This window comes from Heliconius melpomene, chromosome 16, assembly GCF_056956725.1.
Source record: "Heliconius melpomene rosina isolate 202511_hmr_F chromosome 16, ASM5695672v1, whole genome shotgun sequence".
In the NCBI taxonomy this organism is placed as follows: domain Eukaryota; kingdom Metazoa; phylum Arthropoda; class Insecta; order Lepidoptera; family Nymphalidae; genus Heliconius; species Heliconius melpomene.
The window spans coordinates 10282335-10295051 of NC_140404.1; the positions used below are offsets into that span (position 1 = coordinate 10282335).

The 12717-nt window shown below is 30.3% G+C and overlaps 1 protein-coding gene across 1 annotated transcript; it reads right to left on the reverse strand.

Annotated features, from left to right (window-relative positions):
- Window positions 1–2109: 2109 nt before the first annotated feature.
- Window positions 2110–4750, reverse strand: LOC146531019 (uncharacterized). Its single transcript, XM_085199542.1, has 4 exons — window positions 4661–4750; window positions 3300–3422; window positions 2591–2744; window positions 2110–2216 (listed from the first exon to the last, which is right to left on the reverse strand). The coding sequence occupies exons 1-4, from the start codon at window positions 4748–4750 to the stop codon at window positions 2110–2112; spliced, it is 474 nt and encodes a 157-aa protein (XP_085055668.1).
- Window positions 4751–12717: the final 7967 nt, after the last annotated feature.

Here is a 12717-nt window from a genome sequence, read left to right on the forward strand (position 1 = left end):
GTATGTTTGCAAAGCACTTAAGATAATGTGAAAATTAATTAAATCCTAATGCAACCCGCATTTTCGTAGTTTCAATAAGGATTTTCCAATTGTTTTACACAGCAAGGATTTTTTAGTAGGTACCGTAATTTTAAATCTGTGCTACTAATCTTTTGAAGTACTTATTAAAATATATTTAAATTACTATTTTTAGATAGTTAAATGATATTAAATAATACATTCAACTCGAATTATCCAATACGTGCAAACGCATCTAAATCTTCGTTGCTATACAGGCAGGCGGGTTTTTTTTTCGAGCTTGTGGTTAATGCTGAAGAGGGTATTCTGTCCCTGATGAAAAGCAAGCACTACGTGGCTTTTTAAATATTATTTTAAATATAATTAAATAGTATGCATCGGCCGGAAATTGAACCCGGGCTGCCCGCGTGGCAGGCGAGCATTCTACCACTGAACCACCGATGCGTGTAAGGCAGGCGGGCGCGGCGGACTTGCTTGTATAAGCATAACGTCGCGAGCGCGTTTCGCAGCAAGGATTTTTTGATATTGTAACAACTTCTAAAGTACTTATTAAAATGAAAAACAGAAAAGACAGTTTTGATCTAAATGAAATGGCCAACGTAACTAATATACTTATTTATATGCTGAGAGTAAGGGATAAGTGAAACTTGACTCGATGCAGTTGATGTGTGAACGGCGTGATGTGTCAATAATTAAATGCGTTTTTCTCTAAAACTATTCACAATTTCGAAATAGTTTAAAAAGCAAATTTTATCTTCGTTTAACGTAGAAATTTAATAAGGTATTTTAAAGGATAAGGATTAATACCATTATGGAAAAATATCCCTCACAATAAAAAATATATTGAAATTACTATTTTTAGACAGAAATATGATCACTACACGTTATTCTTAAAAGATACGAATATGCCATCGCGGACTTTTTTGTAGATCTTATTGAGAGGAACAATACTCCAGTACATTTTTTTCATGTAGTATTTACCATTAAAGCAGCGCATGCGCCATAGTGTCTCAGCGGGTAGGACTTTATACACATTTATCGTATTTATGTTAATTTACATAAGAATGTACAAATAATAAACTATATATAAACCTTCCCTGAGAAATACTCGACCTAATGGTGAAAACCGCATCCAAATCCGTTGGGTGGTTTAGAAGAAGAAGAGTTAGAAAGTTCAGACAGACACAAAAAGCGACTTTGTTTTATAAGATATAGGATAAGAACTTGGAAATATATAAACATAACGTGTTTTGTTATAGCCAATTACCTTCCCCTTATGAGCTTACACTCGAGTGTCTCGAGTTAAACTAATTAAGTTTTCATGACTTTTCCTTCGTAATATTATAAAAAAGTTAAAATTTCGACTAACTTTTATACTTATTTTTTATGTTAATGTTATGTTTTTAGAAAACTTATTTGTAATTATAATATTTTATCAAATGAATATATTATTTTTATGCCAAACCTGCTTCTTTGCTTTTTTTTGTTGTTTTTTATTTTATCTCCTCCCATTTAGCATGTTTAAACGTTACAGTAAAACAAGAATTTAATTTACATTAAAAAAATAAAGTTTTCTTTTATTTTATACTAAAAATTAAAAAAAGCAAAGAATCAACACTAACCGCCACCCATCTTGCAATATATATCGGATATTGGGTGAAGTGTTTTAGCACTACTTACCTTTGCCTATCCTTCTATATGCAGAAAGAGATCTTTATATCCTTCTTTAAATAAGTATAGACAAATATAGAATAAAATCAACGCCTCTCTAGTTTCTTTTTGTACACGTGTAGAATATCGATTTGGGAAAGCTTTGTTCTGATATAAGTACTACATGTTCTTAGCGACGTTTATAACGAATCAGGTTACGCTTTTTCAATTTCTTAAAATATCATCCATTGAACTCGTCATCACGGGGATCATGTATGAATCTATCAATTGTGATAGATTCCAATTGTGAAGAGAGAGAGAGAGAGAGAGAGAAAGGGAGAGAGAGAGAACGGAGAATGCAGCGCTAAAGGCTTAAAGGCATATTTATATCAGTTTTTTCAAAAAACTTAATTTGTAAGGTTAATAAAAAATATGTATTTTTTATTCTTTTGTATTTTTATCCATATAGCTATCAACGAGGCTGTGCAACCTTGCGACTGTTAGTTGTTTTCGATAACTATTGACTACTAATATAAAGTATATGGTCACTGAAACAATAGAAACAAATTTAAAAATATTTAATTCTGATATAAAAATTTTGCATATATATCCTTAATGAAGATGATTTTCTATTAATATTATTTTTTGAGGCCAGCTCGGTGCACATGAGCACGTGCTTGCCATTGTCAACGCAACGGATTATTTGTTCGATTTCCACTCAAGGTAGATTAATTACGAGACAGAGTGTGGTGTTGAGTTTCGCCACTCAACACACAATGCTTTCAGATTTCGGCGGTAAGTGGGGGACGTGTGCCCTAATGGAAACAGAGTGTCCTAACACTAGATTCCCAGATTACCTATGCATACCCTATGAAGCTAAAAAAAAAATAAATGATCTATAAATACAAGAAAAAATACTTACAAATATACCAAAGCATGCCAATTATTACAATGATAACACGATTCCTCTGTCTTCGGGACGTGAACACTATTGCTAAGAGTATCATCATCATCAGCATGATCACCACAAAGATCACTGTGTACCATATCCATATAGAGCATAGAAGTGGATCGTCCTATAATATAATATAATAAATAATTAACTAGAACAATATAAATAATTACTAATTATATATATATACATATTTCCACGATGTTTAAGCTAAGCTTTGCATTTGTGTGCACCTATAAGTACTATATATGAACACTCATACACATGCAACGCTCGGTTTAGACCTCACGGAGTCTACGATGCATCTCAAAAATTTCTTATTTTTTTTTTAACTTCACACTGAATCCTGCACTTAGCAGGGTAAGTAGAGGGAACCTGGGAACCTAGTGTTACGATATTTGTTCATCGAATGCAATTAACACACAATAAAAACAATCAACTAGTCAAATTAATTTTAATCTTTATCGATCATATTTTTTATTATATCCTATTGTTATAGATATAATAAAGGATTCAATTAAACATATTTAAATTTTAATACAACAAATATATTAAAATGAAATAAAAAAAACTTTTAATGGACCTGGATCCAGAACCAAGTCTCCCAGACTGAGGATACGCGCCGTCTCAACTATTTATCTTTTATAATTTATTAGTAACATGTATAATATGAGCTTACCTTAGCTAGACCACAAAATAGAACAACACTGGCAGCAAAAAATAAAGCAACTAATATCCATATGGTAACAAGAAGGTAGCTGAGGTTGATGAAAAAAGAACAACCATAGGCCATTGGGTGCACCTGGAATATTAGTAATATATAAAAAAATATTAAGAAATTAACATTTTCTATTTTCATTTTTAGTTATTTTTATACATCTCTGTAAACAAACGCCCTAGGTTAAACTCCAATTTCGAGGATATTTAATAAATTTCAATTTGATTTTTATTATTAGTAAGACGATTTCTAAATTATAGAGTCTCTTAATAAGCCAAAGATAATATAATTTCCCTAGTTGTCCAGAAGATATTTTTATATAAATTATATAATAGTTTTCCATAATTATATGTTATTATTGAATTTTCTTTATAACCCAAAATGGAAAAAAAATTGAAATATTTTTACCTGAAAGAAGTCTAAGTAGCGAATATAGCGAAGCATTATACGTTATTAACATAAAAATATCCTACAACTATATATTTTTAATATAGCACAATGAAAATTTAACTAAAACTATATTTCACTGAAACTATAATTCAATTAGACATAATTTCACTTTGAGCATGTTCCTTATAAATTCATTTCTAATATCTTGTCCTAACATCGTCTGATGAAGGTAAGACATGGCGCTACTTGTAATTTACGTTTTCAACCAATTTAGGGTTGGGTTTTAACCCCATTAATACTTTAATATGTATATAATTGAGGAGGAGGAATACACAGAGTGTGACTGTAAAACCTACTGGTTGTGGATGCGTTCCCCAATCTGGGGGACGAAATATTTATTTAAATTTATATTTCCATTATAATAATGAAAATACAAATATAAATGATTGATTGTAAACGATATTTTATTTATATTATGTACGCTATATATAATATATTTTTGTATATAGATATTCTTCAATCAATTAAATTTTTCCAAGCAGCATGTACAATTTAAAAGATCTCAGCTGGTAATTCTATTAAACTATAGAGTTTGTTTTTCTTTTTAGTTTTTATACAAATGGGGCTTTTTCATTATAAAGATAAGTATGTTTAAATTTAGTAGCAAAATAAATATAATAAAATACTTATGGCCAGAGATACTGAGGTTATATACAATGATATTATGTAATATAATAAAGCGTCCTTTAATATTTTTAAAAATATTACACACAAACAATCATATTTATTGCCATTATATTTTAAATTAATTATATCATTAAGTATCTAAATTGAACCCAATTTAGGGCATTGTTAAAAATTAGGTTGTTGGTATCTGAAATCTAACTTATGCAAATGTAAAAAGGCATTTTAAAATATAAATAAGTACTTACTACACCCAGGGCAGCGATTATCATCGACCCGGTCCTGAGATCCACTCCAAAAAACGAACCGACGTCTGGTAAGTCGTCTAGAGCCGTCATAGTTTAGATAATAACAAAATTTTTCAATTAAAGTTTGCTACTTTATGAAACATTTACTTAAATAATGTTAGTTGGATTTAAGTTGGTGATTATATTTTCAGTTTTATTAATACTCTGTTTAAAACATTTAAATATAATAAAATTTAATTTGACACTGAACTTGTCAAACAATGGTACTTAAAAGTTCGTTTTTAAAAGAAGTTTATTGTTGTCACATTTAAATTATAAAAACATGAATACAGATAGTGCTATGTAGCTATAGCGCCTATATTTTACTTAGATATATAAATGTGGATTTGCAATACTTTTATATTTTTATATTACTGTCACGCTGTATCATCACAGCAGTGTTGGCAGAGGGCAGCTAGTGTTGAGACACTCCGTTGCCCTTTTTCCGCAGAATTCCGAAAGAATGGCGAACCTAGCTGCAACGCCGCGCTTTTCTTCAACACCAGAGCGATGAAAATGGAAATATTTAAGATTTAATTTCCTCGAGTGGGAATCGAATCCACGACCTATTGCGTTTACAGTCACACTTTTTTCATTTTTTTCAGTTCACACTCACACACCTCACATGAATAAAATAAATTGTGGGTCATAACGTGACGTTTTTACGCGCGTGACTTGATAGTGATACATATTTTTAAAAGCTATTCCAGATGATATTAAAATATTTTAGACCAATTGTCAGGAGAAGTGGGTGCGAGTTCCGCTACGTTTAGATTTAAATAAGTTTTCTATACTATAATTATTATACATTTTATAAAACATATTTCCAGTAATTGAAGATATATGCCCTATATATACCTAGCTTTATTAGAATTATTAATACATTTTAAGAGTTATAATATTTAAAACATTTCTTTCTTCTTCCAGTGGTGAGAAAATAAAAATCCTACAAAACAATATATAGGAAACAAATACGATTACAAACCTCATTTTCTTATTTCTTTGTGTTTGACACTTTAACGCTTAATCAATCAAGGAAAGGAAATACCCTACTTTTTATTCAGGTCCGTGAAGTGATTCTCAACAGATATTTTTCCCTTACCTAAAAAATAATAGTCTTTTAGGCAAACTAGTATTTAAATGTTTTTTTTTAATGTGGAAACATTGTAATGAAATCGTATCTGAACTCATACATATGCTTATAATTAAATCAGAAGGCAACAAGAAAATTCTGAATAGCGTTTCAAAATTTTCTAATCTTTAATCGTTCTTTTCATTTTTTCGCTTCTGCTCCTGTACCATGATGTCCTCGATATTTGTGATGAATATCGTAATTTTATGATACAAAAGGATATATTTGAAAAGGAGGAACACGAACACTGGAGGCAAATGTTACTTACTCTGCTTCTTAACACAACTAAAATTTTACAATATTTAGGTTTTAGAGAGATATTCCGAGATACTCGAATACACAGTATTACAATCGCTAGTATTTTTAAAGAAACAACCTTATAATGGGACAACTTATTATATTGAATACTTTTAATGGTGTACGGTAAGGAGAAACAGTCGGATTCGCCGCCCATCACATATCATCCCACTCGCAAAAATAATATACGAATGAATAATAACTGTTTGTTTAAGAAAAGAAATTGAGGTTCTACCCACAAAGATATAGAAGTATTCATATTTCATATAAAATATATTTAATATAAGATATTTTGTATTGAAATCTTTTTTAATTAGCTCCAAGAAATTCCATTACATTCAATACTTGTAAATTATTCTAACATGGCGTTTGTTTAGCCATTATTGAAAGGATTATTGTTCTGTTTACTAGAAATATGTTGAATTTTAATGAGAGATACTTCTATTGTGTAAAAGTTTATTTATTAAGAAAAACATGTGTATTAGCTTCTTACTTCTTTAGTTACTTAATAATATAATATACTATATGAAGAACCTAATCTCAAGTTTGAATCAAACTCCTTAACTTAAGGCTTTTACTGAACCTATATTTCTTTTCGGAACAAAAACTAAGTATGGTACATACAGGCATCAGTTTGCGACTGTAAACGCGCCCGAGACAATACAATATTTAATATTTTAACTTAACACTAGGTTTCCAGGGCTACCCTCCCATGTGCAGGATAGAGCGTGAAGTTAAAAAAATAATCACATATACGTAACAAGCCGCGTAATACTTAACGCCGCAGAAATTGCGTAACTCGTAGAAGCATTGCAAATACAGCCAGTAACTTATAATCCAATTAGTCGATGCCATCCATGGCTTTAGCTCGTTTGTCACGAATTATTGAGAGATTTCTTTGATGTTTGCCATTAGAAGCTTTTTCCATTTTGTTCGGGAAAATCACTCACATGGCTGTTACGTATGCAATGTGACTTTTTAGGGTACTGTATCTCAATAGAAAATAACGGAATCCTTGTAGGATCACTACGGTCTCCACTTGCCTGTATCAAAATCACTAGAGGTATCGAGATGAAATTAGTTTCTAATTTCCATGCCTAAGGTCCTTTGGAGCACATGAAAAAATAATCTTCAAATCAAAAGAAACGAGCATGTGTGCATTACAAATGTTTTAGCTGCAATCTGTATGACATCCACTTCGGTACTTCTGATATCAGTAATTCCCGTCGGCTGGTGAAATAGGAAATTTGACACAAGAAGGAAAAAAAAACAATTTTGAAATTAATATAGAAACCTCAATTAGCGAGTCCGACTAACACTTGACTGTTTTTTTTACTATTAAAAAAATACGAAAACAATATGATTAAAGCTAATAACTAAATATGCTACAATTGTATGGTATTATAGTTATATATACATAAGTTACATATGTAGGCCAAATAACTTCAAACCTGTGGTCATTTACAGGTATTTACATTTTCAGATATTCTAAATAAAAATAATCTACACACCTTGTAGACTATGAAATATTTCACAACTACGAAACAACAGCGCCCTTTGCACGTTTTATAAAATTTAAAAACTTGACATCTAAGAAGTCTTTGTAAGTCCTTCGAGCTACTTAATGAATATATTGCATCTTAGTAGTACTATCCTTGACATTTCTATCATATATTCACATGGGAACAAGACTTAGAAAATTTTTCTCTTCTATAATACTTTTTTCTTTTACAGGAACAAACTACTAAGTAATTGATGCTGTTATTACACTTTTGGATTTCGTATAACATAATTTTTTTGCCTCGACACCAGAGTGAAGAAATGAAAATATTAAATATCATTACATTATTTTCGCAACATGCCACATGTTCATGCCATGCCACAGCGCCACGACTGGCCTCAATAATGATTTTTTTTAAAATATTAAATTTAAAATATTATATATGGCATAGTAAATGCTGAAAAAAAAATCTTTGTTGTCCTTTTATTTATACAATAAATACTACCTAGCAGTTTTTTTTAATTATTATATTACAGCACCACGAGCTTAAAATTGAATAGCTTGTATCCTTTACATTCTCTTTAGCACATGTCATCCGCATTTCTTTAACGGGAAGCACCTTATTCTATCCTGTAACAAATCTTAAAGATATTGCAAAGACAATTTATTTTATTAAAAAATCGTGATTTTAGTTTCTTTATATATTTTGTTTTAATATTTTCCTAATTTACATATATACAATAAAAAATATACTTAATTGCCTAAGATGTAAAGTAGATAAAGCAGTTTCACGAATTCTAATATATAGCAGTCAGCCAGTCAAGCTGCCTGCTTCACTTTTCACCCAAATTTTAGAACATAAGTGCTAATTAATATGATACTTTTAATAAAATTATAAGAATAGAAGAATAATATATGTTGAACTCTGAGAGGTTACTGCTTCCTAGACAAGAAACTTTCAATTTATCACTCTGTTATAATATGACCACGAGTATTTTCAATTAAATAGAGCTGCCAGGTGCAGAATTTCTTATAATAACAATGCTATTTCACGATACAATGACAAGACACCTTGAAATGTGTAATTGCGAAGAAAATTTTTCACACAGTTAAATTTTAATACATTTTGTACATTGTTAAAATAGTGTCAAGATTTTAAACATTTCTTGGCGGAATTCAACACCGCATTTTGTCTAAAGCTAAGAAAAGATAAAGTAATAATTTTATGTCTGGGTATCGAACACGTAACCATTGCGTTTGCAGTAATGTTCCGCTGCGCCATTATGACTTCTATACTTACATAATTTATTAATATTTATTTAATACCGTACTTTTCTTTCTTTTTCAGCTTCAGTATGCCACATGTACCATGGTAAGCAGAGGGAGCCTTCTGCTACCTGGAGGCATTGTGTCTTGAAACACCAGAGCGAAGAAATGAGAATATTAAATGGGTGGGGATCGAACCCACCACCTGTCGTGGTTGCAGTGCGTGGCACGCTTTTGCCACTGTGCCACGAATGACCTCGAACTTCACTATAAATCATAAATTTATATTACACTAACAATAAATACTAAATATATACCTACATTATGGTTATAATTAACCTAAGCTATGAAGGACTTGTTTTCATTTCTAACAATTTTAACATAACTTTTACCAAAGAATACATATAAAAGTAGAAATACTTATAATACTTCTTGGGCAAAAGCCTTTACTTTACTGGAGTTCCTTTAGAAATTATTTTTGTACTTATAATTTTATTAAAAAATAACGTGTTTGTGTTGCTTACGTAAATCTTTTTTTAATTATTGTTATTTTTCAGTAATTACTTTCATATTTCTTTTTTATTTTCATATATACGTATATATATCTATAGCTGTTACATTCTTTCATATCTATCTATATATCTATATGTCATATAAAGGTGGAGAGATTGTTTGGTTGTATGCGCTTTTCTCAGGAACTACTGGTTCAAGTGGAGAAACTCTTGTGTTAAATTGTTCTTTTATCGAGGAAATTTATAAGCTAGATCAGAGTTACCACCCGCCCTTAATGTCGCGTACACAAATCTATGGAAGAGGAAGAGGGCGGAAGAATAAAAGTATAAACGTGTGATAAACGCAACGGCGTTGTGTGGGTTCAATTCCCGCTCGAGAAAATGAAATTGTTATTATTATATATATACCTACCTATAATAGAAATTTAGATATTTTTTTTAGATACTCGTATCAAGACGATTCTTGAAGTAATATTTTTATCTGGTCACCATATCCCCTAAAGAATATGAAGCAGTAAATATTTTTTATCCTTAAGTGTTGTAATATAAACTTGTTCAATCATAAGTACCAGGATCAAAGTCACCATAATTTATATTGACTCGTATTACTTCATGAAATATATGAAAAACAAACTGAATCTTTTGTATTAACATTGAGAGATAATTTTTATTTAATGCCAATTATATTGTTATATTAATAAATGATAAAAAAATATTTCCAAAACTAAAATCACGCTCTCAAAAGTATGAAACAAGAATATATTTTCACCTGAAATTGTCAGCTGTGGTCGTGATTCACTTTCACTTCCTTCTGTTAAAAAAAGAAAACATACTTTTTTGTATTAATTTTCGTAATATGGCAATGTAGAACACTCCTTATTATAAAGATAATAGTAAATGATCTCTAAATTATTTCGTTTTATTTGAACAAACCGCAGCGTTGAACTCCGCCACTAACAGTGAACTGGGTTCTGTCTGTAAGTAAACGTAAAGCATTTAAAAATGATTCATTTACTTTGTAAAAATATATATATTTTAACTTGTTTATATAATTTCACAACCAAAGGTATATAAATAAGGGTTGCTACCCTTAGAAGTCAGTGCCGCTCCGGATGCCGCGGAGAACAGATGTTCTTGTGTGCTTGCAGTTTTCGCGTAAAGTAGTTAACGTGAAGTTCAAAGGATATTTTTTTTCTTTTAATATGTTGGATTATTCGGTATGTAGGTACTCCATATATATATGTTTTATATAAAATACTTCGTGTATGTTGTTAGATATTTCAATTTATTTTCTAAAAATATTTTTAACTGCTTAAACTGCAGATAACATAATATACAACAGGTAATTTCATTTAAGCCTTTACGGTACATATGGCAGAAAAGACAGACAGAAAGAACTTACTATTTTAACGTTTCACTCTCCGCCCTCCTCCGTTCTCTCTAAATTCGAAATATTCAGTGTTAAATCACTGGAATAACTCTACCAGAGTGAAGAAATAAAAATAATTAATTCCTTTGAGTGGTTACCGAGTCCACGACCATAGTCTTTTACAGTCCGTCGCTAATTAGCAGTGCTTCGATACTTTCTAATCTATTTCATAATTTGTAATTATTTTAAGAATAATAGACTAAAAAAATATTTATTATTTAGATTTGCTACCTTGGCTCTAGTTAAATCATATTATTTTATATATTACAAATTATTTTTAAAAAAATACCAGAACCCTACCTACCCTACTGTGATGCTGATGTGAAATATTACAAGGATAGATTACCAAAATATAATTATGAAAACTGCATTTAAATCGTATAAGCCGTTTCTGAGATAAGCATGCTCAAAAGCGCAGACAAATGCAATTATTTTTTAAAATGATTGTTTGAGTTCTATTACGAGTACATTGATAAATAAATACCTTAATAATATATTCATTTCGTTAGCTATCAACATTACTATGCCAACGACCATCATGGGTCCGAATCCACTCGGAACAACGATTTATTTTCACCTTTCGCTTATCCACTTTAGTAAAACTAAATAGGGTCGTTGAGTTTTGCCACTCAACATGGAATATCGGGCAAAAAGAGGAAAAAGTAGTGTCTTAACACTAAGTTTTCTTTGGCTACCTTTTGGTAAGTTTTTCCAAGATACAACAAAAAACATGTTACTTGGAAAAATAAATCTTGTTAAAAATAAAAATCTTATATAACTTTCAAGAATAACAGGCTATTCAAATCCCTTAATATCAAAGTTATTATACGTATTTTTAAACAAAAGGGAAGCGGTTTTGTTATAAAGCTAGTAACAAGGTAAATATATTTAATTACGCAATTAGATGAAAGAAATATTGAAATATTCAACAAAAAAAGAAATATTTCAGAAATGTAATGCGATGCTCGTAATACGCGTTCTAAGAAATTATCAATAAGTTTTTTTTTTCAAGAATATGAAAGGTTTCAAAATAAATCGTAATGTAAACAAAACAACAACATCTTATAGTCGATTCGTGTTTGATATTAGTTGCAATAAATATTTAGATTCTACCTTTTTTATTAGATACATACAAGCCGCCCGGCTCGCGGCTTCGCCCACTTGAATAACACACTTATTTACTAATCTCAATTGCTAGAGTTCTAAAAATGTTATGAATTGAAATCTGAATCTAAATATTCTTTATTCATGTTAGATCATTACAGACACCGTTGAATAGTTATCTTACAAAGGTATTTTGAAAACAATTTTTATCATATAAATTGAAAACTAAAATTTCAGCCAAGTTGAACGTTAGAACAAAAGATATTAATATATATTTTCTATTTATAAGCCGATTGAAGGATGACTGTAGCGCGACGGTTATGGGTTCAATCCCTACTCGGGAGATTGAAAAATTAAAATTATTATTTAAAATTTCATTTCTTCGCTCTAGCAGCAAGGCAAACATCTGGCGTTGAGTCTCACCACTGAACGCACAATGCCATGAAAAATTAGGCGGAAATTAAGAATAATATATTGTATATAATTTTGAATTATTATCATACTACACATGAAAGTCGTCTATTCTATATCGATAACGAACTAAGCCAGTACACAGTCAATTTGTATTTAATATACAGTTTTTTTGGCAAGCAAGCAAGGTAAGCAGGGCAGAAAGGTTTCTTCTACCTTAGAATTTAGTGTTAAAACACTATGTATAAATTAGGACACTTCCTTTTATCGTATTTGTTTCCTATACATATATTTTATACGAGTTTTCTGCCAGATTGTTCTGCCAGTTCTCTCTAACGCATTTATTTTAAATTGAATTGAGAGTCA

What these genes read in the sequence shown, in the direction of transcription:
- LOC146531019 (XM_085199542.1), bottom strand. Translation starts at nt 4,750, where the DNA reads ATGACGGCTCTAGACGACTTACCAGACGTCGGTTCGTTTTTTGGAGTG. An exon ending in TAATCGCTGCCCTGGGTGTA is followed by an intron (nt 3,423 to 4,660) that starts GTAAGTACTTAT and finishes CTAATATTCCAG; the next exon opens with GTGCACCCAATGGCCTATGG. An exon ending in TGGCATGCTTTGGTATATTT is followed by an intron (nt 2,217 to 2,590) that starts GTAAGTATTTTT and finishes CTATTGTTTCAG; the next exon opens with TGACCATATACTTTATATTA.